Below are 27,553 nucleotides of genomic sequence, written 5' to 3' on the forward strand. Positions count from 1 at the left end.
ACAGCATCAGATATTATTTCCATTAATCCTGAAGCATAGTTGTCAAACTTTTGTTTATATTGAATATTATTTTATATTATTCAGAGTATCACCGTTTTTTTTCATGAATAAGTTCACAAGACATTAAAATTCGTTTAGAAAAAGTGTGAACTGATATATTGTTGCATAACTACTTCTTTACTGTGGTGGCTAAGAGCAGCCAAACGACTGCAAAGCGTTAATACAGATTTCAATACAGATTTCTAAGAAAAAACTCGGATAAAAAGATTTTTTGAGACCAAAAACACAGATTTTATTATGGCAACCTTGGTGCTGACACGGAACTGTTACAAATAACGAATTAAAAAAAACTACAAATTGTTGTAAACAGAAGTAAAACAGATTTAAAAAACCTAAATGTACTGTAACTGACGACTGAATCTATAATTTAGTACTACCCCCAGGTTTTTTTACGCGGATTTTCCAATTAACGCGGTTTTTTTACGCAATATCCGTGTAAAAAAAAAGACCAGTGCAATATCACATCTCTCCCTCAGCTCACATTTCTCTTTTATGCTCCATCAGACCATACTACGGTTCAAGGCGCCTAGAAGTATATCCTAAGGTGAGGCCGTTTCGTCACTAAGTGGGTTAGGAGAGCGGTATATAAAAACAGTGCGGAAGAAAGCAGAAGGGGAATTATTTGCTTGAAGCGTGAAAGAGACAGACTGATCACAAGCGAACTTGAGCACAAGAGTATTGTGTTTTGTTTACAAACAAAAAACAGTAGACTTCCAAGATGGCTGAAGAATGGTTTCAGCATGTTGGCCCACCTTAGGATATACTTCTAGGCGTCTTGCTACGGTTATTAGTGCTAACCTGTGCTAACAGAACTTAGCGCTCATGAAGGAAATTAGTGTCGCACCTTATCACGATTCTCACGTGGTTTTAGGTGTTGGGTAACGGGGAGCTCACCGGTCACCGGTCGGAATGTTTTTCCCTGTCCACTTAGCTCTGGAAGGTCCAACAGTGGTACAGCCCGTGCATCGGCAGCAGAGTGTAGGAATCACAAGGGAATCTTCTAGCAACAGCAGATGAGTTCATTCGTGATGAAAAACGAATTATAGCTACTAGTAACCAACGAAATTGCAGGAAAATACTCCGGACTTTCGGAAGTGAGCAACACTACACTTTTTACTTCCGTTGAACGTAAGGATAGTCCCATTTGATATCTGTTATCAATTGACATGGTTTTTACGCGGATTTCCCAATTAACGCGGTTTTTTTACGCGGATTTTCGAATTAACGTGAATTTTCCAATTAACGCGGTTTTTTACGTTTTTTTTTTAACGAGGTACCTGGGTGTATCAGATTTCACACGGCGATGTTATACCTACCTCAAATTTGTATGTGATACCGAACGTAAATCGCAATGTGAAACTTCAACTACCATTTATGTACCCCTTGCTTTGGAAGGCACTCAGCAAAACTGTCAAACATGCGTAGCATAAATACTAACACTAGTTCAATATTGGACATATGATACTCTAATTTCGTTCGTTTTCATTCATAAATATTTTTTTTTCGCAATTTGGATACTCACTGTTATTGACATCGTCGTCGTCTCATTTGCTTGTCGTCCAAGTTGCTTCCCACAGAAAAAGTGAAATCACAGTGGTAAAGTGTCTGATTGGCGTTATAATCAAATGTCACCGGCAAATTCAGTGTAAGCCTGTTGAAGAAGTTGCTTCAAACTGGCATGACTAAGTTTTTAGGCTCCATTCTTCATGGAGAACATCATTCAAGTCAGTAGCTCTGCTCCGTTTTCTGTTCTGCATACTTTCCTTTGTATATGCATTTGTATTGCGTTTCAGTCATTAGAAAAGTTAAACAAAGCGAAATTAAAACTAAAGGGAAACGACAAAGTAATCAGCCAAAAAGCATTCCTTGTTGTTAAGCTGTTGATTGCAAAAGAAAACGCTTGTGTCCGGGATATATTGTAATTCGCTAGTTGCTGTCTTGTTTTTCTTAGCAAAAATAATCGATTCCATGTAAAATCCATAGTGAAACCCTAACGTGGAGTGCTGCCAAGTGCATAAATGGCGGATGGTATAGTGAATTGTGATCAAATTATATTTTCTCCTTTTCATGTTTTGTGTCATGTGCAAAAGTTTCATACGTACTCATGACTACTTTGATTTTGAACGAAAGCAATTACAAATATATTTTTCAAGAAGCAAAGTAGCAATCGAAGTTGGCTTGGCAGCACTGCGTTATACTAGTGAACTCATTCAACCTTGTGAAAATGCATGAATGTTGTGCTTCGGTTTTGCATGTGTGTTTGTGTTATTCTCTAACTTTTTGTAGTTTCTAGTTGTATCAAGTGGTTTTGTTTGCATACAGAAAAATAACATAACACAGGAAAGCAGATATAAACCAAAAGGGCATCAAACGAGAGTGAAAATTCAACCTGTAATTTGGTGCAAATTTACAAATGGTCATTGATAGACGACCCGGGCGAAAATGACATCGAATTTCGCCATCAGCACGGATAACTTTCAAGCGAAAGTAATCGCAGAGGATGGTGCGCCGTGCGAGATTGGAATTGAAGCTGGAATGACGTTGCAGATAGTCAAAAGGCCATCTGCGAAACTGGCGAACGTTAAAATCAAAGATTACAGTTCCGAACAGTGGAGTGAAAGTCCTTTGCTGCAATGCTCGCAGTCTGTGTTGCAGACTGTACCGGATGATGTATGGCCTTATGTAATTGCTATCCTTGACCCGCAGGAGCGACTTAATTTTGCAAAACAAACAAAACGTTGTTTCATAGTGAAGCAACTTCCGAAGGATTCGATTGTCAAGGTGTCTGGAAGAGCGTTTGGGCGACCGAAGGACTTCTTCGATTGCATTGTTCGGTTCATTGGGCCGGTGACGGAGATAGGACCCGGATACTACTTTGGCATGGAGTTACTGGTAAAGTTAAAAGTTTACTATTTTATAGATTTGATACGTGCTTGTCCATTGGATAGAATCGTCAAATGTTACTTTTCTTTTTTCAAAAATGATACTGTTAAAAAAATACTAGCATTCTTGTTATGTTATGTTATGAATTGGCTTGAAAGTATAGAAAACGAAAGGGTAATTAGCAGGAGAGAAAAATGAAACTGAAAATATCGTATTTTGTAAGTATTTTGAGCAAATTTTGATCAGTTTTTATGTTCTATGTTTCAGAATTTGAATGCCGGTGAATCGCCGCAAAAGGATGATCTCGATTTTGTTTCAAAATATATGAGCATACCGCCAAATTTGGCATTCATTCTGGCGGCAAACTGGCTCGTAATAGATGACTTTGAACATTCCACAAAACATTCTAATAAAAATTTGATTGAGGACCTGTTCAGCACTGCAAAGGATCATATACAATCGCGGTTAGTGCGACGTAACGGTGGCGGCAAACGGCAGACAGAGCTCGGCAAAGCTGGCAGTGATTCCCGAGAAGAACCCATCACGCGTTCCTTTACCCCTGAACCGATTGGCCACAATCGAAACTCGGCAGATTACAATACATCGTTCGAGCGGAATCATATGGACCATAGGTATCAAAAGAGGATGGCTGCCTCCGTATCGAGTCCAAATTTGTCCAAACAAGACAGTAGCAGCAGCACGGGCAGCTCAAGCCGTATTATAAACAACCATCCGATGGATCGAATGGGCGAAAATTTCCGATATGTCGACAGCCAGACAGAGGACAGTTACCGTTCGGGTAGGAGCTCACAGACTAGTTCCAATAATAGTACTCTTAAACATTCCAAAACCCGTAAGAAGACGTCGAAATCGGGCACCATATTAAGTCTTGAGGATAGGGATTTAATAATAATTGATAATACTGACATCAAAGAAGCGACAAGCAACGAGAGCGATGTGATTATAGTAGATCCTCCGGCAAAACTGCTGGAACAAGAGTGCAAAGATGTTGATCTCAAAGATATTCTCGGCAGAAATTGGCCTCCTGCTGCTGGCGAAGCTGCTATGCTATTGAATAGTGATAAGAAGACGCAAACCCCATCTTATATCACGAATGGAATCGGTGGCGGAGGCTATAGCAGCAGTAGTAGCAACAGTACCAGCAGCAGCCATTTTCTCAATCGTTACGAGCGTAACAAATCCATGAATCCGCTGAGTCACTTGGCTAACTCCAAACCCGGTGACCTGAGCCATAGAAAGGAGCAGAAAATTATGATAGACGTTGCAACAATGGCAGGTGAGTGCATGTTCAATCTACTTTTTATATGGATTTTTATATTGGTCTGTTAGTTTTAATTTTTCAGCAAATGTAGGGACTTCACAATACTTAGTAAAACGCGGCGTGAGACAAGATACGACACTCAGTGTTCTTGCAATTTAAAATGGTTTGAAATTAACCTTACTATCGACTGGTTTCGGGCGTGATTTTTTTTCGGGTTCCTCGTTCAGCGGGAGTTTAGAATCGGTTTCGAATTATTTTTCGTAAGAAAAAATACATCGTATCAGACATAAGGAGTAGACACCACAGCCAATTTTTGAGTTTCATGTCGTATAAAGACGACGCTCGTACACACAGCTCGTCGCGCGGATGTTGTCTATAGACGACGCTCGTAACGAAAGGGTTAATAGCCGATTCGTTTGCACGTGGCACTTATTTGATTTTTTGCCTATATCAAAACATCAGGATCAGAAAATCAGTTTCAAATTTTGTGTAAAAAATGTATTCCAAACGTTGATTGTGGCATATTGTGAAGCTACCTTGGACCGAAACAACGTTTATCGGTGGCAACAAATGTTATTTGAGAGTCGAGAAGATGACAACGGACGAATACGTTGATGAAGTGATGAAAATAGTGTTGGCCAATCGTCAAATTATCGTTAAAGTAATTGCTGAAGGTCTAAATATATCGATTGGCTCGTGTATACGACTTTCACCAATAATTTTGGCATGAGACGGCAGAGGCGACGTGCGACCAAATGAGCTACCTGACCAATAAACAATGGTTTGTGTTTTCTATCGTTTTCATCGGCTTCATTCAGCAGAAAATATTGAACTTCAAATATCATTTATACGCAAGACAGCGCATTAGTAGTAATGATCGCTTCAAAGTGTTTGAATGACGGCGGATTCAGATGAAAGGTTTGAACCCGGTAGGCGTTACTGCTTATTTCGTAGTGTTGTGTTGCGTGCGGGTGGTGTAGTCAAGTGCAAGGCGCTTGTATAAATGTATAACAGGTGAAGCAACATCATCACTTCAATGAGAAGGCTATTACGGTTTGTGGAGCGGGGGTTGTTTGTTTTGTTATTGCTAGGATACGACATTTTTGCATTTTCACATGCGAGAGTAGTGGATGAACTGGATGAGAATGAAATTCTACAAAATCATCCCGTCTTTTTCACATAAATTCGCGAAAGCCGAACAAAGTAGGCATCGTTCGAATAAGCGTCGCAGCAGTTTGTAGAGAGCCGCCGGCAGCGTTCTGATGCTATTTGTAAACAATACCGACAGCAATTCCAATATGGCTGAAAGTGCATTTCATATGATTGTTTCACCTGGTATATATAGAGGCGCCTTGGTCAAGTGTAGCCGCCAGATTACATTCTTCACGATGGAGAAGTTTTACTCAAACAGAAGATAAATTGAGGATATTCGGGATAATATGGAAATTACAAATAAATTACCTACGATAATTCTTCACTCTGAGCTACAAATGTGAAATAATGAAAAACAATTTTTTTTAGATTTTTTTTGAAATTGTCTTCTTGTTATATGAACAGTTTCGAGACGCATCTGTGAGACGGGTTGTCGCGAACTGTGAACTGTGCCGCAACTACAGAAATTTACTCCAGAGAAAAGCGTCAGCTTCTACGCTGCGTAGTTTTTTAGAAATGAAGAAGGTAGTGTCCTCGAACAATATTTGAGTGGGTATTTTAATTGATGGTAGACAACATCACATTGGTAAGTTGACTTCTGATGGCCGATTGCCACAATCATTCTGAACTTCTCGTAGAGTTATTAGGTACATTCATTAAAAAAGCTGAGACTTTTGTGGCGGACTCCTTTAAGGTTATCGACACCATAAACACTATTCACAATTTCAACGGCTGGCTTGCATTTTCGCCTTTATAAAAAAGTGTAAAATGTACCCATTTTTTTCTTTGTTGGCTTTCATTGTTAACACCCTGTAACTCACAACTGAATAAAACAATAAAAAACAGCAAGAGAATTTATTTCAGTATGAGATGTCACCTTTACAACGGGCGTAAACTTGAAATTGTATGATCGATATTACGCGAGATATCGATCACTACAGCCAGCCATCGAGAAAATATTGAATTTCCCCAACGTTATATTATTAGACGTAATCTAATGGGGGATAATACTTCCTTGAGCGCTGAAGATTTCAAAGTTGGTGGTGTTTTTTCTAATTGTGAATTTCGGAGAAAGAAAATCGTTGGGTGGGGTTTAGATAAGGGACATCAGATTTTAAAATGAAATATTATGAAGCTCAATGTACCCCTTTTTTATAATGCCAATGATTGTAGAGGGATTTGAATAAAGTGTGAATAACTTTATCAAAGACGACGATTTGTAGCTGGTATCAATGTAATGTACTTACATAGATTTTTAAAACCACTGACAGATGCAATCGAAATTCTTGAAAGAGCTGAAGCAAACTTAGGCTAGGTATTAGTGACAATATTTGCGATTCATAAAAACTTTTCAATAGAAAACAATGATGACATATCCAAAATTTTGTTGAACGTTTCGAAATTTGTGCAGTATTTATTATATTAGAGGTCCGATGAATTTTATACCACGATTTACATACGCTGATTTTGTTACGCTATTGATGCGTCAGCCCAAAAGTGAGCCAATCTACGGTAGCTGGACTATAGGGTGCGACAGATAAAAATGCGACAATGTTTAAACTTTAATATTGGATTAAATTGTTGACAGTGTATTTGTTTAAAATTTATGTGAATTTAGGAAAATGTACATCCAAAAGCCAAAGAAGTAATTCGTGGAAGGAGATTGCCAAGGTGGTAGGATGTCATTTGACAGTTTATCGTATCAAAATGTCTTTACAGGATGATCCAAAGCTTGGTGGCGTCAAACGGTTTGAAAATGCTCTATGTTTTCATTGATGCTAGTGTTAAAATCAATTCCGAAATGTATACTAATATTTAGAAGAACCAAGTGCTTCCCTGCAAACCATCTCACTCTTGTCTCACTCTGTGCCACGACGTGCATATTGTAGTCTATGTTGGGAGACTACGTTCATTTCATTTCATTTATTTACATCGTCTAAAAACTCCACAGACTGAATCTTAGTCTAAATTCCTTAACCTACTTTTGAACAAACATTTAGACAAATTAAAATCAAAAACAATACTTACATCATTGAACGATCTAACACAGTTATCAAAAGGATTGTTGTACCCATACATTGTTCTATGACGGTCGACAAATCGACAAACAAATCGCGCTCACGAAGTTGACGGAAAGGTGCCTACGTGTTAATATTTGAAGATATCATTGATAAAAGTGGAGGACACATCGAGTAAATTTGTTTGAAAGTACTTAAAAAGATAATTGAACACGAAAATGTTCATTTTTTTTTTCATCCCATTTATCTATTTATTAGGCTCATTAGCATTTTAGCTGTAACATAGCCGAGTTTCAATCGTGTACATGTGCATTACGGTGGCAATGGATGTATGGAAAAAATCATCATCGAATTTCAAAAATCGACCACGTACAATTTGTTTATTGGCCCAAAAAAAATACCTGTGCAAAGTTTTCAGCTCAATCGGACATGATTTAGGGCTGCCTCAAAGCGCTCAAAGTTTGGATTTTTTTATCCTTGAAAATCTTCCAAGGGTAAAGGAAATTTGGAAAATCGAAATTTTTTTTCGATGCCAAATGACTTAAAAAGGCATGAAACGTCGAGATTTTGTGTCATCTCGAAAAAAAAAGTTTGGCCGAAAACCAATCGGACATGATTTAGGGGTGCCTCAATGTGCTCAAAAATTTGATTCCCCCTTGGAAGATTTACGATTTCCAAACTTTGAGCGCTTTGAGGCACCCCTAAATCACGTCCGATTGAGCTTAAACTTTGCAAAGGTCATTTTTTGGGCCAATAAACAAAATGTACATGGTCGATTTTTGAAATTTGACATGATCATTTTCGCTGCCACCCTAATGTACATATGTTTATGTTTCTATAAATTGTAAATTACACAGTAGTAGTAGTCATTTAGGCGTTAGGTTTTCTGTTCCATTACATTATGGAAAATTGCACAGTAGTAGTCATTTAGGCGTAAAGGTATTCTTTCTGTTCTTCTATTGTTCAGCAGACCGGACAGCGGAGACAGTTGATATTGATCATTGTTGGGTTATCAATAGAACAGAAGCTCGATGTTTCTTGCAGAGCAGAGCAACTGTATGGATGAATCGATCTTTGTTCCACCGTGGATCGATCTCCATCGCTGACGATGGTTACGTGGACGACATTTTTAGCTAGAGAGTTCGTGGGTCAATATTAAGCGAGATTCTAGGGATTCGCGATACCACGGACGAATACCTCTACTAAAAAGTCGGGAGTATAATATACCCAAAAGTCGGGAGTATAATATATGCATCGACTTCAATGCAACGTACGAAACAGAGGATCGAGAACAGCTCTGGCAAGTAAAGCACGGGTATGGTTTCCTCAATAAATTAGTTCGATTTCTAAGTGATACCTACCATGAAGAAAGTGTTGTGTCTTGTGTGAGTTGTGCGAAGTGAGAGGCATGATTTTCACAAGCGCCGTCCAGCTGATTAGCTTCGCCAATGACATCGACGTTATCAGCGTGTCGACTACCTGAAAACTTGGAAAATCTGGGAATTAAAACAATTAACACATTAACACAACAAGAGCTCGAACCAAGCACCTCCAGGGATGTTGGAACCGGTGGTGTTGCTGATTTGTTGGCGTTGATCATTTACTTGTGCAACAGTACCTGCTGTTCAACTTTGAAAACTATCGATAAATGCATGCTAAGATCCTGTGAAGTCTGGAGAGAGTTATGTGTCACAAATCACATCTCAAAAAAAAAAAGACTTCGACGAGTCTTGAAAAAGACTAAAAAAAAATCAATAGTTGGATCTGAATGTCAGATTTTGGGATGAAGGAAAGAAGAAGTTGGTAACTCGTTACATAACGTCAATGTTTTTGGGACGATTTCGAACGGCAGTAGGTCTTGAAGAATACTCTTGAGAAAGCTTCCTGGGGTATCGATGGACGGACCCAAAATAATTTGGTTATTTTTTCGCGAGCTGAAACTGAACTTTCAAAATGGAGAAAAAACATTCTTGGATTTAGGTTACTGCGGAAAGCATTTTTCACAGTAGGATGATACTCGCTGTATTGGCTTGCAGATACGAAGCTATTGTCATTGTCGTTTCCCAAATTCGAGGTACGAAGCTCAATGCCGTCAATGCGATTCAAACAATTCATAGAAGTTCCCCTTGGTTTTATTTGACGTTTGACATACTAGTCCAGTTAGCAAACGGATGTCGTTAACTGGGATGCCTTTCCAGCCTAGTTAGCGAACGACTACTGTAATAGTCGAAGTTCGAGTTCATAATGAATTTGTTGGGAATTTTCCAATTTTCTGTGCGTAACCGACACGGAATACTATTTATTGGGATGCAACTGACCAATAATCAGCAACGTCACCTAGTCTGTTCCCTGCATCTACAATGGTACTAGCTGGCACAATCTTCGGTTTGTTTTGTTTGTATTTGTAAAGAGTATGTGTACACACGTTTGTACAACTACAAGTTCTACAGTTTAACGGTCGTATAGGAGGGAATATGGTACAGGAAGATGACAGAGGAAACATAATTAAACATTGACATCGGCGTATTTGAAGATATAGATGAAACAGAAGATCTGGATCGCGGCTACTTAAGGTATCCCGGATGTGGATTACCGATTGTCTACCTTGTGCTCCTGTGTACTCCTACCAAGACTTCGAGACTCAGTGTATTATCGAATGCAAACACCCCATTGCTGTACGCAAGCGACGATATTTGTATCTTTTCTAGATTTATGAAATCTTTAGGAGCATTTAAAAGAAAATATTCTCGTTATGATGTACTCTTTCTAATAGAAGCATTGTAAACTATGAATTTTTGCTCAATTACAATATTTATTTTACTCGTTCAGATGTTGACTGGCGAAATCGAAATTCTTTTTTTTTTCAATTTCATCTTTTCATTACGTTTTGTTTTTATAATTTTTATTTTTATAGATTTTGACAATAATGATCATTTCTGATGAAGTCCAATATAAGTTTATGCACCGTACAGCAAAATTTTTATGTCAGTAGGACTAGGGTGTTAACATCATATGTGTTAGAATGATCATTTCAGAGTTAGTCCTTGATGGTTTTAATAGTTGGAATAACACACACTAAGCACACTTTTGTTGAATATTTCTTTTAACAACTAGATATACAGTGCACTTACAGGGTTCCCTCTGTAAATGCCCCGCGGGAAAATGAAAATTCGACGCGATTTGTCAATGCGCAAGCAGCTTGCCGGCAGGGAAATTCGAAAATAAACATATTTTTAGGGGAATGAACAGCATCCATCGGTAGTAAAACAAACTAGTCGTGGACAAGTGTGAGAAGACGCAACATCACAGGTTGCGTGATTTGTACTCGTGATTCACACCGAAGATGTTGTCAGGCTAAAAATAGTCCTGCAATGAAATCGTTCCCAATCCGTCTCATATATCGGATTTCTTCCACAAATAGAAATGATTTTAATTGTAGTGTTCTTTGTTTTGTGAAGCATACTCCTCATTTGAGCGCTCGTTGAGCCTTGCATTTGCAGCAGAACATAAAAATGCGTTTAACTGGAGGTTGTAACGTGTGTAACTAAGTGTTAGTTCGCCATAGAAAGTGAATAAAATTTGTGTCACAATTCCATCCGGGAATATTAGATGTAATCAATACGTAAATAATTCATTGAACTAGTCTAGTGTACATTGTTTTGTGTTCGAACATCTTATGCGCGTGCATACAGTTCAACTTTCAAACGTGAAATTTGAGTAGCAATCATGGTTCCGGATCACGTTGATTCAGACTTATTGGACAGCATACCGCTGACCGTGTTGGAACACTTCGACTGGGGTGGCGAGTCCGATCATGTCGACTATGAAGGTTAGCCTGATGCGGTGATCGCATCGCTTTAATGATTCAGCCAATTTGTGAAAGTTCAACATCGCCAAACGTTATTTAATTCCAGAATTGAATTAAAAAATGTGCATACAAAGTTACTGACTGATTTTCTTCATAGGGTGTTTTTTCGAGGTAATGAAAATTTTGTATGAGGTAACTTTTTGAAATTTTAGGGTAGTTTTTTCCCATACATTCATTGGTACCCTAGTGTACACTCATGAGAACGAAAGTTAAGAATCGTTCTTTCCTAGGGTACGCTTTTGTATTTCTGGTACAATTTGCGATCAAGTGCTCCTCTAATCTACTCCAAATTTTGATCGATCGGCTAAAGATATCAATATGAAACGTTCACGATGGTTTTGAGGATACACTAGATTAAATATCTGGAAATATTAGGTTGGGGAAAAAGTAATCCATTACTAACTTCATAATGTGTCTATCATAGAGGTCTTGGTCCTTATTGTCCTTATATTAACTCTAGCAGTAGATTTTTACAATCTTCTCGTCATCCCAATTTCATATTACTCTGGAAATGGTGCAATGCGCGGAAAAGGTGATAATCGCTTGGTGCCGGGTCCGGACTAAATGGTGGATGCATAAAAATATCCCAATCAAACTCTCGAAAATCTGTGGTCTTGCGTTATCCTGATGGAACATAAAACCTCTTATGTTAGTCAGGGTTGAACGTTTATGGTCAATCGCTAGCTTCAAATGGTCCATTTGTTGACAATAGAGATCTCAATTTAGTATATTGCACTGAAAAAAAAAATCAAAAAAAATAGGAAAAAATGTAAAAAAAAAAATTAAAAATTTTGAAAAATAGATTAAGTTGCACGTATTTTACTGTTGCAGCATCGACACCATACACACCAATCACAATTTCAGCGGCCTGGCTTGCGTAAGCAAAAGTGTAAAATATACCGAATTTTCTCTTTGGTGAGCTCCATTGTTAACACCCTGTAACTCACAACTGAATGGAACAAAAAAAAGTATTGAAAGAGATCTGACCCATTGCATGAGGTTATGCACCAGAGAACCAAATTTCAAATCGTGAGAACATTATTAGAATAAGCACTAGTTGTATCATAAATTCTTGGAAACGAACATGATTTTCATGCACCAACCTTTGAGAGGGGCGAGTTTAAAAACTACATAATTATATTTTAAATATTTTAGGTTTTCACTATTTTTATGTTTCTTGAGATATCTCTGCACTTGCTCAACCAAACTTTAATGTCTATATACCATTGAATGGATAATTAAATACTTATTTGAAAAGCCGCGGAAAGAACCAAGTTTCATTGTGTAATTTGTGAGAAACAAGGATTTGAAAAACAGGTATTTTGAAGCGTTGTCACGTCACAAAAATAGAGCATTTTTTTAGTTTATCAGTTTTAGTTTTAGTTTATCACCAAAGTCCAAACATTTTTCTACTTGGGTTTCTCTAAGCAAACAATGAGGGTCAACATCCCACAAAATTTGGTTAAGATCGGTCTACAAATAGAGGAGTATCAACTGTCTCAATAAGTTGTTGTCATGTCACGCAAAGTATACGATCCATTCCAGCGTGACGTGGTAATATTTTGACTCAATACAATCATTTTTTGGCGTTTTCATGTGAAACGATGTTTCAGTGAAATTGAGAAAATTTGCTACAAGAATCATCAATTGGAGAATATTTTATTAATAGATTGGCTTGTCAATAACTTTTGTGACGGGACAACACCTGACTGTTTTCTGTTTCGGACTGTTGAACGTTAATGTTGTATTTCCAGTTCCAACATATTGAAACCAAAAAAAAAAGTAAAATGCACAACATCTTTTAGTTCTGTAATGAGACTGTTTATTTATATAAAGCGCAGGACCCCGGTCCGACACGAACCGTGGTCTGCCTTCAACTACAAACTATGACTACCTCTGATGAGCCTCTGTCTCTTACAAAATATGTTCTTATATACTAGTTGACAAAATAAACTTAAACTCTACACAAACATTTTCAGCTGGGCGGAGCATCGCATTTGGTGAATTACGTAGAAAAAGTGAGGATGAGGAAAAGTAGGTCTTCAGGTTTCCGCTTTGCCTAGCGCAAACGTAGCCTCAATGGAATGTAAATAATACAACCGGCACTTGCGTAACATGTTGATACAAGTGCGGTGTTTATTTACAGCATGGGAATGTTGCATCGCAGTCATAAATCGTATAGCGGATGACTAATACTTTATGGCCTGCGCTTAAAGAGGGTTTGGGAGATTGGGTTCATTTAGTGTGAAATGAGAAGGACTATTTATGGATAGGGATAATGGGATGAAGATGTGAGAAAGAATATGGAAAAGGGAAATACTGCCACAATATCATAAGCAAATAAAATTGTCTTGTTTCGCAATGTTTCACAATCTAAAAAAGCATTGAACTCATTTTGCATACAGGTCAAAAATATTTCTTCTCTGTTTTTAAAAGCAATGAAAACACAAAATGGCGCTAAAACGCTAGAATGAAGAGAGCCAGAAAAAAGTATTATCATATTATCAAATTGTCAGCGTCATGACACCTTTAATTTGATACTACTGAAAATTCGTTAAGAAGTACCGTTCCTGAGATACAAACGGGGGTAGGTTCAGGATCACCGGTCGCGTTAGGACCACCATCCCCTATAGGATTGACCTTCGGAAAGGAAAGGGCGATCTCAGTAGAAAGTGAGAAGTATTAAGAGTAATAAAAAAACATAAAAAAATAGTATATAGCTTGCTACAATACGGTGAAATTCTTATTTAATACAACTTATTGTTTGTGTGACGTGACAATGCTTTATGGAGACTGTTTTTTCGCACAAAGCGCGTTGTCACGTCACAAAATGAATACCGATTTTTGCAATGTTCTTGCGAGTTTTTTGAAAAACTAAATACAGGGGAACCCCGGATATCCGCGAGCGAAAGCGAGTTCCATAGTAATTCTAAAGAGCTTCCCAAAATTTGTCAGTGAGACGTAGTCGCTTGCTCTTTTGTTTTGGTCAAAGTTTTCATATTATCTGATCACTGGTGCAAACGACCTTGCAGATGGATAGTTTAATGTTTTCTGTATCGATAAAACATAGTTTTCATGCAGACATATCTTTTAGTCGGCTATCGCGTTATCCGCGATTTTCGTTATTCGCGGTGACCTAGCCAGACTATTTTGCGGATAATCGGGGTTCTACTGTTTACAGGAAACACCGTTCATCTTTCGTTGAAAAATCATAGAACAAAGTTTATTTGTATGTTTTGAAACGGAACAGAAAATACACTATTAATGTTCAAATGTCGGAAACCGCAAAAAGACAGGTGTTGTCATGTCACAAAAGTATTGGGCGGCAACAAGCGAATCCAACTGTAAAATATTCTCCAACTGAAGATTCTTGTAGGAAATTTTCTCGATTTTACTTTGATATTGCTTACTATTTGGAAATCGTGTGATTTATACAAAAAAATTTAAAAAAACTGTTTTTAGCGAGTCAAAACGTTATCACGTCACGCTGGAATGGGTCATCTGCATGGTGGTGTACGAATTCTAGTTTGGGTCACTGTAAGTCCTGTTGCGATGCACATACAATATCCACGTCATATTGCGTCAGTTATTCTCTAACGAAATATTTTGCCGTTGCCGGTGTATGTGAATGTTTTCATAAGAATTGCATGGGAGAATAATTGACGTAACATGACGTGACATTGTATGTGAATCGCACTTTAGTCTCTGTATAGAGTTTTATAGTGGTTATCTCTCGTCCTTGGAATTTAAATAACGTTTAATGCTAAGGATGTTGTTAGATGTATGTCTCTCTGCGAACTTTCAAGGTCTATTTCCTTTGTACCCACATTTTTAGCCTTTGTTCTTAGTAGGCGTAAAACCGTTTGTTGTCTTGTCTGTTCTGTCAAATGTTTGAAAACAATGGAAGTGGACACCATATTGTGAGAGAGTGAAAAGTGTATGACTAATCAAAAAGTAACCGCATTGTATTGATCGTTTTACTCTTCGGAATCAATGATAAGTTATATCCAACGTTTGTTTGTTTACCATCATATAATCGATAGCGCTGGTTGTCGATATGTCCAGGAACAATTTATTCCAGAAATGTTATGTATTTATCGATATTTTCATTAACTTTATATTTTCTGCCTACGATTTCGTAATGTCGGATCATCTGGACTACATAGAACCAAACAATGGAGCTTCATCCATGTATGACAATGGCAACAATATACCTCAGACTGTTAACTCGCCTCCATTGGACGAATCGGAAGCTCTCATCCAACCATCGCCGCTGAACATCGTACCCGATAATCCATTGCTCGAGATTGGTTCGGTGGTGGAAGTGGACTTCGAGAAGGGCGATTTGTACGGCGTAATTTGCTGGATCGGGCCGCTTCACAGCCTTGGTGCGAGCAGCAGCAACACCCGGGTCATGGTCGGAATCGAGTTGGAGGAAGAACCGCTCGACCTCAATGTTGAAACAAGCGATGGAACGTACAACGGAATCAGGTAACAAATTCAATTGATGGGTCGATGTGTGATGTTGTAAAAGTCGAAATTGGTGTCTTTTAGATTATTCAAATGTGCTCCCAATCGGGCAGTGTTCGTATATCCAGCACAGTGTAACTTGGATCGGCGCTTCCAAGATTTTGGAACTGCCTCTCTGGCTACAACTAAAATAGCAGCCTCTTCGTTGAAATCTGACAACAGCATGTTTGGCAAAATGGATTGTCCCGTCGTGATAGGAGCTGTACCTCCGTTAAGTATGTAAATCCATTTTTTCAGTAGAAAGGCTATTAACATAACACAATTTGAAAAAAAATGCTTACAGAGATCATCAACCAAGGCGATCTGGATTCAATTTGTGGAAAGTTTAAGGGTATCCAGGGACACCACAATTCGTGTTATTTGGATGCCACTTTATTTGCCATGTTCACATTCACGAGTGTGTTTGATTCTTTGTTATTTCGGCCCCGAGAACCCGAGGTACTGATGGTTTTTCTGACAGATTTCACTTTGAAACCCTCACTCGTTATCATTTGTGTTACAGGATAATCCCCAATACGACGAGGTTCAACGTGTACTGCGAGAGGAAATTGTAAATCCGCTGAGAAAACATCATTTTGTGCGTGCGGACCGCGTCATGAAGTTACGACAACTGTTGGATCGACTGAGTTCCGTTACGGGGCTCACCAGCGAAGAGAAGGACCCAGAGGAATTTCTCAACAGTTTGCTGGCTCAGATTTTACGGGCGGATCCTTTCCTGAAGGTGCTACCTTAACTAATGCTCTCGTTGAACTTCACTTTATTTGTTGTTCGAATTTTCTTACAGCTAAGCTCCGGTTTGGATACTTTTTACTATCAACTTTTTGTGGAGAAAGATGATCAATTGAAGCTACCCTCTGTACAACAACTCTTCGAGCAAAGCTTCCTAACATCGAACATTAAGTTGAAGGAGGTGCCATCATGTTTGATCATTCAAATGCCCCGTTTCGGCAAAAATTTCAAGATGTATCCCAGAATACTACCATCGCAAGTATTGGACGTCACAGATATCATTGAAGATTGTATTCAATTAAAACTGGTTGCAAACATCAACGAAAATCTAATATTTTTTTCGTTCATTCCAGCGCCGCGGCAGTGCACTGTTTGTGGAAAGCTAGCGGAACACGAATGTCGGGAGTGCTTTGGAATCATGCAAGGTGGAGTGGGATTGGAAAGTACAGCCTTTTGCGAGGGTTGTCTTGAGGCAGCTCACAAGCATGTCAAACGGCAGAAACATACACCGAGTTCACTGACGGTCCCGAAAGATTTCAAAATGATGGCCGCTCACTGCCCAGTGCCAAGGCTTTTTATGGAACTTTTTGCCGTCGTATGTATCGAAACGTCCCACTATGTTGCGTTTGTGAAGACGGCTTCCGGGCAGGACGCACCTTGGGTGTTTTTCGATTCTATGGCCGATAGAAAAGGTATTTATTCGACAGCCAAGGGCAGCAGTATCATAATCTTGTTATTGTTTCAGTCGTGCTTTGTTCTATTTTATTTTGGTTTTCGAATTCTGAAGTGTTTTTGAGTTTTTAAAGTTGTAGTTTTGTGCTCTGTTTATTATGTCAGGGATTCCGCAAGTCCACGATCCACCTAAAGTATTCACACCTAAGCGCGGATTTGTGGACTCAGATCAGATCAAGTTCAATGATCTAATGTTTGGCTCCTAGCTATGCTAGGCCTTTCTGGAGCCACCAAACATGGCTCCTAGCCTTGGCGAAGATGAAGGGGGAAAAGGCCCTTCATCGAACGCTTACGGTAGGCCAGATCACGTAGAGCGCACAACTGAAGGCATGCGTCTACTGATGTGATCTGGTGGTACCATGTCTTCTGGGATTTGGCCGGGCAGAGCCAGATAGAGAAGGAAAATAGGAGAGGAGAAGGGGAAATTTTCGTATTCCTTAAGAATTGAATTGGTTGGCATACACGCACTGGCTGCTCCTTCCTGGCCAGTCTTCAGAAACCAAACGCAGCGCTGCGCTTGAGATTAACTTTCATCACCGCGCGTTCAAAGAAAACTAGTATTCTGTCTCGATGCGAAGAGCATAAAATTCATAAGCACGACAGCGCCTGTTCCTGGCGGGGCCGACTGTTCCTGGAGGGGCCGACTTCTAGGCTGTGATATTAAATGACGGCGCTAGCTTGGTATTTTTATGACCCACAACGTTCCTGCTTTCGTAGTCGGATTGAGAGTGCCATGACTCTTCTGCATTATTTAGGGGAAAGTGGCCCTGATCCGACCCCCTAAATTGCAAAGGCAATCCATCACATAAAAATATTGTTTTTTGGCGACTTCGGCATTGGAATGTATGGTATAACTCTTTAACTATGTTTTCTATCAGTCGAAATGGTTCTTGAGAGTAAAAGAAGGGGGAAACAGAGTCAAAATCGAAAGTGCCTTTTTTCGACATGTTCAAAAATGGTGGTCCTAAGCCGACCCCTCCATGGTCCTGAACCGACTCCCTATTTTTTGCAGCGAATCTACTACCAAAAAGTCGGAAATGACGGATCTGATATCCCAAGATTGGGTGAAACGTGAATATAAAAATGATTTCAAACGATATAAACAATTAGAAAATCGCCTACAATCAATTCTATTCCCTATTTTCTCGAACGATTTTAGGGTTCCCTTTATTCGAAATATCAATCAGTAAGAAAATTAATTGACCTATTCCTCTGTGGTTTATTTTACATTATTTTTTATATTTTTTAAAATTATTTATTACAATTATCTCACTGTTTTATGTTCTTCTCTTGTTTTACTATCAAACATTTCTTCTCGTTGCTTCTTCTTTATTTCTTGTAGTTTATTTATTTCTTCTTTCTGCTTCTTTTTCAATTCTTGTAACTTCTTGTTTTCTTCTTGTTGCTTCTTCTTTATTTCTTGTAGTTTCTTCCTCTCTTCTTGCTGCTTCTTTTTCAATCCTTGTAACTTCTTGTTTTCCTCTTATTGCTTTTTATTTTCCATTTTTACATTTTTTAAATATTCGCGTTTCACTTTTTGCTGTTGGATTTTATCCTGCTTGGATATCTCACTGATACGACGTTGTCTTTCTTCTTCATCGATTTTTTCAATTTATTTACCATCTGTCAAAATCATCGTCCGTCCTGGCTTACGACCTCTTTGTTTCTTCTGAATGCGTGGTGGAGCTTCCGGGAATGGCGAATTCAATTGTCGAACTTAGGAATAGCGATCGGTCGATGGTTTCTTTTATTTATGCTTGGTGTGATGGTTCATTTCTTTCCTCTTCATTTTCATTTTCGTCTTCAACAGTTGTTGGTTCAGCTCGATTGGTTGTGGCACTCGGCATAAAATCGATATCTTTGAATATGTCCGAATCCATCGGCCAAATTCCAGTGGCTTCAAATCCGGCTTTTATGTTCCTTTCATCAGATCCCACTTCTAGAGCTCGTGTCACCATCGCCGGAATGTCGAAAATATGAACGCCGCGCCCTGGATGCATTCGCAAGAATAATTCGAATTGCTTGTTAAGCGCAGTTTTAAACGGACCAAATACGCTGACGTCTAGTGGCTGAAGGCGATGAGAGCAATGGGGCGGGAAGGACACAGCATGAATTCCATTATCTCGACAAAACTGCAGTACTGCCAAGGAACGATGCGATTCGTGATTGTCTAGCAGAACAAGCACAGGGTAATCACGGTCACAGCGAGTGAATTTTTGAAAGTTTTTGAAAAATTCTAGAAACAACTCTGCATTAATCCATCCACTCGGATTTGCTCCTCCAGTTGAACCTGACGGCCCACCATTCAAAAAACACTCTTTAAAACGTGCGCGTGGGAACATAAAATACGGCGGTGCACGCATTCCAGTTGCCGATACAGCTTGAACAAGTGTCACCAATTGTCCACGCTCGGCAGATGTGATTTGCCCGATCTGCTTCCGACCACAGCGAGATATAACACGGACCGTTCTATGCACTGTAGATACACCCGTTTCATCAACATTCCAGATATCGCATGGTCCGATCTTTATTTCGTTCATTACATGAAAGTAATTAGCGAAGAAGGCAGCAACATTCGTTGGATTAAATGCGCTGGCTCTGCCTAAGCTAGTGGCTTCAGGTTTTCTCAGCGATAATTTTGGATGTCGGGACATGAAAAAGCGAAACCATTCTAAGCCGGCCAATTCATCCCGATTCCAAGAGGGCGGATAGTCAACATCCAGTTGTCTGGCAAATTCATAGGCCAAGGCTCGCACTTGAACCGATGTCAATCCGAAATAAATGTCTGACGCATGCAGAAGGTGGTTTTCGATAGATGTTTCTTGTGAAGCGTTGTACCTTCGAAACAAGAATAGAAATCATTAAAAGAAATATACGATAGATCTCTAGTACGATAGTATTTACCATTCTGTGGCCTCTCTCCACAATTTTAATATTGTCCACCTGATCGTTCGACTGTCCCACGGCTCTTTCCTCCTCGTTCGGCGTTCCATGTTCATTATTCTTCCGATGTAATAATAAAGTTGATCGAGGAATTCCAAACTCACGTCCGGCTGCGCGAAGTGACCATCCGGATTTCATTGCTTTAACCGCCGAACGAAGTATCGCCGGATCACGTTTTGGGATTTTTGGCTTGAATGTTCGTCCCATATCTAAAAAATTTACGGTCAATCGTCGTTAGAAAATGATGTTTACTCACTTTTAATTACTTTTTCCCTGTTAACAAGCTGAAATACAGGATGTTTACATATGATGTTGCAAAACTCTTTTACTGTTTGACAGTTCATTATAATCACGGTACACACAAACGTGAGCTGATACACTCCGGAAATATGATGTCATCGTTATCGATCTCGTCACCATACACGGTAAACGATTATTTTACGCAGTTGTATAGAGCTTTATATGATCATAGTAAATGGCTAAATTCGACATTTTCTGATTCATTCTTCGCATTCATGTTATTCTGAAAAAGGTGTTTTTCATCTGTTATGTTTGAATTAATGGAGCTAGATTGTAGTGACGTTATCATTATCAAACTGGTGAAACTTGTTGCTAGCTATCGGGAGTGTATTACCTTATTTTGTATATCGTTGCTATAATCCAGCAATATGGCCGAAAAACAGGGGGCCGGTTAAAGAACACTATTTAGGGGTCGGTTTAGGAACACCTTTTGGGAGTCGGTTCAGGACCAACCCGACTTTTTTGGAACAATCGAATTTCGTGTACTAGAGGCAAAAGGTAGATGTACATTTACATAGCTTATTTTGTTTATCAGACCATAAGCTATCGAGATTGCCTGTTTTGTAATTTTTCGCCATCTGAAAGAACGTGTAACTCATTTCCCATACCGGTCAAAAATCTATTTTTTCCTTCTTTGGAGCACTGATAACACAAAATGGCGCTAAAACGCTAGAATGGAAGGAGCAGGAAAAAGGTCACCATATAACCAAATTCCAAGCATTGTAACGCCTTTCATTTGACACTCATAAAAATTCGGTAGGTAGCGCCATTCCTGAGATCCAAGGGATGGTCGGTTCAGGGCCACCGGTCGGATTAGGGCAACCTTCCGCTACATATCGCGGGAAGGATTCCTTGAACCTGCTGTTATTGCTTGAGCAAGCTATTTGGGGTTTCTCCCGTTTGCTTATCGAATTTCATGATCAACGCGAATCAAACAATTCATTGAAGTTCCCCTCGATTTTATTTGACGTTTTGCATGCCGGACCAGTTAAAACGCGAATGTCGATAACTGGTCTTCCCTTTTCGCCCAGTTAGCGAATGTTTACTGTATTACGTAACGCAGTCATAAAGGGAGGAGGAATGGCTTGTGGAAACTTGTTCAGAAATAAGTCCAACTAAATCTAAACATTTTTATGCAAATGACCATTTGTTACATATTATGTAGAGAAGAGGGAGTACTTCTACCAAAACTTATCATTATAATATCAGATAATTTTCAGACACAATTCTTGTTGTAGATTTTTCAACCACTTGCAAATAACATGTTTCTCCGTTACATGGAATAAATGTTTGATACAGAAAATATGATATAATAAAGTCAGACCCCTCCCCTCTTCTCCCCTTAGAGAGGGGGGAGGAGTGTCTATTCACCATAGAAACGTTTCGTGCCCCCTAAAATCTTCACATGCCAAATTTGGCTCCATTTGCTTGATTAGTTTTCGAGTTATGCAGAAATTTGTTTTTCATTTGTATGACAGCCCACCCTAAGAGAGGGTGAGGAGTGTCGAACCACCATAGAAACATTTATTACGTCCTAAAACCTTCACATGCCACATGGTTTCGTTTGCTTGATTATTTCTCGAGTTATGCAGAAATTTGTGTTTCATTTGTATGGAAGATCCCCTTAGAGAGGGGGAGGAGTGTCGAACCACCTTAGAAATGTTTCTACCCCATAAAACCTCCACATGCCAAATTTAGTTCCGTTTGCTTGATTAGTTCCTGAATTATGCGGAAATGTATGCTTCATTTGTATGGCAGCCCTTCTCCCCCCTCAGAGAGACGGGAGGAGTGTCTATTCGTCATAGAAACGTTTTGTGTCCCTTAAAATCTTCGTATGCTAAATATGGTATTTTCTTGATTAGCTTTCGAGTCATGCAGAAATTTGTCTTTCATTTATATGGCAACTCCCCCTTAGAGAGGGGGTGAAGTGTCTAACCACCGTGAAAACATTAATTACGCCCTAAAAACTCCATATATCTAATTTGGTTTCGTTTGCTTGATTAATTCCCGAGTAATGCAGAAATTTGTGTTTCATTTGTATGACAGCCCCCCCTAAGAGAGGGAGAAGGTGTATCTAACCACCATAGAATCATTTATTGCACCTTAAGACCTTCACATGTCAAATTTCGTTTCATTTGCTTGATAAATTCCCGAGTAATGCAGAAATTTGTGTTTCATTTGTATGGCAGCCCCCCCTTAGAGAGGGGGGAGGGCCCTCAAACTATCATGAAAACCTTCCCCGGCCCCAAAAACCCTTACATACCAATTTTGATGTCGATCGGTTCAGTAGTTTCCGAGTCCATAAGAATCAGACAGACAGACAGAAGAAATCCATTTAAATATATATATATATATATATATATATATATATATATATATATATATATATATATATATATATATATATATATAAATTACGTCCCGAGGGTTTTCGAAGGGTTTTTTAAAAAAGAACACGCGATGTAATCACTACTTGGTTGGAACAAGAACTGACTCTAATTTATTTTTCACACGTTTATATATGGGTAGCTAATCTAAATGGAACTTATTGATAAAGCACTTTCTGGGATTCCTAGGTGTTATGTTCGGCTCGCCGTCGCTCGTGTATGTCGAGTCTGCATTCTTGGTGCCGGTGCTGGCTCTGGCGTCGGGTTACGGAGTGCAGAATTGTGTGTCTGTTGACTTGTTGCCTGATTCTAACGATGCCAATGATGTCGCTATCTGTTGTTGTTGTTGTTGTATTTGCTCGAGCCTTTGCGATATGTGTTGTTCCTGGGATTTAGGGTTGAAGTCGGTTGCCTCGGTAACTGGTCTCTCCCTAAGTGAGGATCGTCCCGATCCGTTTGCTCTATTCTTGAAGTAAATTTTGATGATCATGAGAACAATGAAAAGAGAAGTAATGCTGGTTAATGAGAATCCGCCGAATAAGGTCCAAACTTTCAGATTCAAGCTATGTTGTTGTAAGTAGACATGTTCCAATTCCTTCCGGTTTTTTGATGTTTCATTACCAATTGTTGATATGTCGAAATAGTGATGTTTGTTCCAGGTCGTTCTGACGTTATGGAGTGCCCCGTGGATGACGTCCATTTCGTGTACTACTTCGTTGTTCTGGAATGATTGGTTGTTCAAGTTGATAGTACAATCTGAAAATGTTATTAAGAAATTTCCAACTAAAGTGCGATCATCTGGTCCGCAGTTGCTTCGTAGGAGGTTGTCTTTTGCGTTTTGAATCAAGAGCGTACCTTCGGTGATTAACTCTTGAGTTGTTCTGTCATAAAACGTAGAGTTGCACTCGGATTTCTTACCAAAAATCAGTGGGTAAATGCAAGCGTCGTTTATTGCTTTCAAATATGCTGCTTTCTGAACGAACTGCTGCGGATTGCTAGTAGCGTAAAGGGTGTTTCCGATTTTGACGACATGCTCCGGATAGTTGTTGATGATTTGGTTCCTGTGTACTAAGGGGTGCAGCTGAATAACGGAGGATGTCTTGTTGTCCAGTCGAGGAACATGAAGGATGTACAGAAGGGTCCCTTGGCTTACTGCAAATTTGGGAATTACATGTTGAAAGGCGTCGTCTGGGAGGTCTATTGTCACGCCTTGATTTTGTAATAATGACTTTATAAAAGAGATTTCTTGAATCGAAAGTATTTTATTTGTTGATATTGACGTCTTAGATAGGATGATGGCCTCTTGAATGTCTTCTAATAGTTTATTGATGATATCGATATTAATTATCGTGATTATTGATGTGATCTCGTTGGTTAATAATTCATTCGTTTTCATGTTCTCGATGATTCTGTTGATGGTCCCCGTCAGGTTTGAAATCCTTTCGTTGATATGATTGTTTACTTCAAACTGTTGGTTGTTCTGTGTGATTAACTCATTGAGCGTGGAGTTTATAATGCGGAGGTCCTGCGCGTCCGGCGACCCTGCGATCCATTTCCATGTTGCACCCAGCGTATCCCATCTTCTAAGTCGGTGATGTTGGAGTGGTTTTATTTGGAGGAAATTGTTATAAAGTTTCTTCACTTTTAGTTTAACTACATCTCCTAATGGATTTCTAATATCTACTTTATCATAAAAGGAAGTGGTTAGGTAGTCTATAGACTCCTGAATGTGGGTCAGATTTATGGGATGTATGATTTTTAAGGTTCCTGTTTGGATTTTACAATTTCCTACGTTTAGTAGTAACAAGGGGTCTTCGTTGAGATTTCTCATCGAAAGAAAGGATGCTGTTGTCGGAATAGGGATCGTAGTGAATATCAGGAAAAGGATCTGGAAAAGGGGTTTACAATGTTAGGTGCTTCTATGCTGGCGTAAAACTAGTGATATATAATAGAATATATTTTTTTTTTTATAATGGTCATTCATGTTTCCTTTTCCTTTTGATTTTTGATTTGTGTAGTTTTATGTCTCTGTAATCTACAAAGGTTTTTCTTCTATTGCGTTTTACTGTTTGGGACTTATATCTCGGTTTTTTCTTGTTTCTTATACCCTGAATTCTGTTGTAAATAACTTCTCCTCTTGAGAAATTCGGTTCGTTTTCTCTATTTTTATTTCTGGTTTCCAATGTTTTTTCCTGATTTGTTTTAGTTTTTGTGATTATCTCGTCAAAGATTTTGTTCCTGTTTTCGAGGATTGTTTCCAAATTCAAGGGTCTTTCTTCCCCTTCTTTAATACCGAAAAATATTTCGATGGGTTTCATTTTCGTAACGCTGTGTATGGTCGAATTGTATAGACTTGTTGCAATTTTGTAAATTTCTTTATGCGAAAGGTCGTTATATTTAGCCTTTATACAGAGAAATATTTCCGACAGGGTTGAGTGAAAACGCTCTACCATGCCGTTAGTTTCGCTATGGTTAGAGGGGGTAAAATACATTTCTGCTCCTACTCTTTGGAGCAGTCCTCTAATTTCTATAGAACGGAATGCCACTTCATTATCGCAAACGAGTAGGTTTGGAGTTCCATAAGTCGAAATCAATTTCACTATGCCTCGCTTGACATCGGGAATTGACCTGGACTTAATTGGAATAAGCATTGCGTATTTCGATAGTTTATCTATCGCCGAAATAAAGAGATTTGGGGAAGATATAAAAATATCTACATGAAGAATGTCAAGTGGCTTTTCTGGGATAGGAGTCTCTGCAAATTTAATTTTATAGGGACTCCTTTCGTATTTGTTCTGAAGACAGGTATCGCATAAGTTGATAAAAAGTTGAATTTTCTTACGCATTTGGGGGAAATAGTGTCTCCTGATGACTTCAGCATGATTTTCCTCTGCGCCTCGGTGAGCTCTTCCATGGACCTCTTCGATCAGGGCGTTCTGTTCCTCAAGTGTTCTGACGTCCTGCAGAAGAGTTTGCGTTAGTTTAATTTTAAAAGATTTGTTGCGGGAAAAATGATTTTTGTATGTGATCTGTAAAGTATTAATCCATCTCTCGGGACAGAGTATACAGTTGATCTTACTGGGGTGCATGTAATCTCTCAGTATCCTTATCGCCAGTGGTACTCCAAATGCGAACCTGGTTATTGTACGACGTGTGACACCTGGAAAGATCTCATCAAACTCTTCAGAATTTTCGTCTCCTATTTTAATTATTATTTGGTTCTTGAAAAAATTTAGTGGGTGCTCTGTCATTTGTATAAGTTCCTCGGCATCCGAGTCTGCCGAATGGGCGGCTTCAGTATCAGAAGATGATTCCTGTTCATTATTGTTAATTTCGGGTAAAATTCTTGACAAACCGTCGGCAACAACGTTTTGTTTGCCGGGTCGATATTTGATATCATAGTCAAACTCTTCCAATCTCAATTTCCATCGGATTAGGCGGTCATTCGGAGTTTTTAAACTCAAAGCGTAAGTTAACGGCTTATGATCCGTAAACAGAGTAAATTTTCGGCCATACAAATATGGACGGAAATATTTACAACCCCAATCGATAGCAAGGAGTTCCTTTTCTATCGTGGAGTATTTCTCCTCTGTTTTGGTCAGCGTTCGGGATGCATAGGCAATGGGTTTATCATGTCCGATAGGGCCCTGTGATAAAACCGCGCCTAATGCGAAATTGGATGCATCAGTAGTAAGGACGAATCGCTTATCAAAGTCTGGGTACTGCAGTATTTGACTGCTGCTCAGTATACTCTTGCATTTTTCAAAGGCCGAAATGAATTCCTTTGTATGCTTTATAGTTTCTTCCTTCCGTAGCTGTTGAGTTAGGGGTTTGGCAATTTTTGCAAAGTCCTTAATGAACTTCCTGTAGTAGCCAATAACTCCCAAAAACCCTCTTAGCTCTTTCTCATTTTTAGGCAATGGCCATTTTCTTATAGCATCTATCTTTTCCGGGTTAGGTTTTACTCCTTCGGGTGTAACTACATGCCCTAGGAACGCAACTTCCTTCCGGAGAAACTCACACTTGTCGAGTTGTACCTTCATATTATAATTTTTTAACGTTTCTAAAATCAATTTTAAATTAATTATATGCTCTTGAAGGCTAGTCGAAAAGATGATAATATCATCCATATAGACTAGACATCTCACTCCAATATGTTCCCTGAGAATGTTATCCATTACTCTCTGGAACGTGGCTGGAGCATTCTTGAGGCCGAAAGGCATTCTGATGAACTCGTAGTGTCCCCCGTCGACACTGAACGCAGTTTTCTGGATGTCTTTCTTTTGGACCTCTATCTGGTGAAACCCTGAAGCAAGGTCAAGGGTTGAAAAATATTGGCATTTTCCTAATTTATCGAGTATATCCGTTATATTAGGAATAGGGTATCGATCATCTGCGGTCTTATGATTTAATTTGCGATAATCAATAACGAGCCGCCATTTCTTCGTGCCGGAAGCATCAATCTTCTTCGGTACGATCCAGATTGGTGATGACCAAGGACTCTGGGACGGTCGAATAATGCCTTGGTTGAGCATTTTAGTTATTTGTCGCTGGACCTCTTCTCTATGACAGAAGGGGTAGCGGTAATTTTTGGAGTAAATAGGTACATCGTCCTTTGTATTAATTTTGTGTCTCACAGCATTTGTGAATGTTAATTCCTCATCGTCGC

At 39.0% G+C, this 27,553-nt stretch overlaps 2 protein-coding genes across 8 annotated transcripts in view; one reads left to right on the forward strand and one right to left on the reverse strand.

Moving 5' to 3' along the window:
• Window positions 1–1,555: 1,555 nt before the first annotated feature.
• Window positions 1,556–27,553, forward strand: part of LOC129774694 (ubiquitin carboxyl-terminal hydrolase CYLD) — a 33,501-nt gene continuing 7,503 nt past the window's right edge. Inside the window, exons 1-9 of one of the 7 annotated variants that reach the window (XM_055778563.1) lie at window positions 1,556–1,705; window positions 2,383–2,952; window positions 3,211–4,240; window positions 15,430–15,754; window positions 15,818–16,008; window positions 16,077–16,231; window positions 16,296–16,514; window positions 16,578–16,812; window positions 16,876–17,214. In XM_055778563.1, the coding sequence (XP_055634538.1) occupies window positions 2,503–2,952; window positions 3,211–4,240; window positions 15,430–15,754; window positions 15,818–16,008; window positions 16,077–16,231; window positions 16,296–16,514; window positions 16,578–16,812; window positions 16,876–17,214 (2,944 nt within the window). In that variant the 5' untranslated portion in view covers window positions 1,556–1,705; window positions 2,383–2,502. Of the gene's footprint in view, window positions 1,785–2,346; window positions 2,953–3,210; window positions 4,241–15,429; window positions 15,755–15,817; window positions 16,009–16,076; window positions 16,232–16,295; window positions 16,515–16,577; window positions 16,813–16,875; window positions 17,215–27,553 lie in introns of all 7 variants that reach the window. The other 6 variants (XM_055778564.1, XM_055778561.1, XM_055778560.1 and 3 more) reach the window with 6 other exon arrangements.
• On the reverse strand, window positions 23,025–24,715 carry LOC129774702 (uncharacterized). Its single transcript, XM_055778575.1, has 2 exons — window positions 23,803–24,715; window positions 23,025–23,605 (listed from the first exon to the last, which is right to left on the reverse strand). Exons 1-2 carry the CDS (start codon window positions 24,713–24,715, stop codon window positions 23,556–23,558), a joined length of 963 nt encoding a protein of 320 aa, XP_055634550.1. The 3' UTR covers window positions 23,025–23,555.

This window comes from Toxorhynchites rutilus, chromosome 3, assembly GCF_029784135.1.
Source record: "Toxorhynchites rutilus septentrionalis strain SRP chromosome 3, ASM2978413v1, whole genome shotgun sequence".
Taxonomy (NCBI): Eukaryota; Metazoa; Arthropoda; class Insecta; order Diptera; family Culicidae; genus Toxorhynchites; species Toxorhynchites rutilus.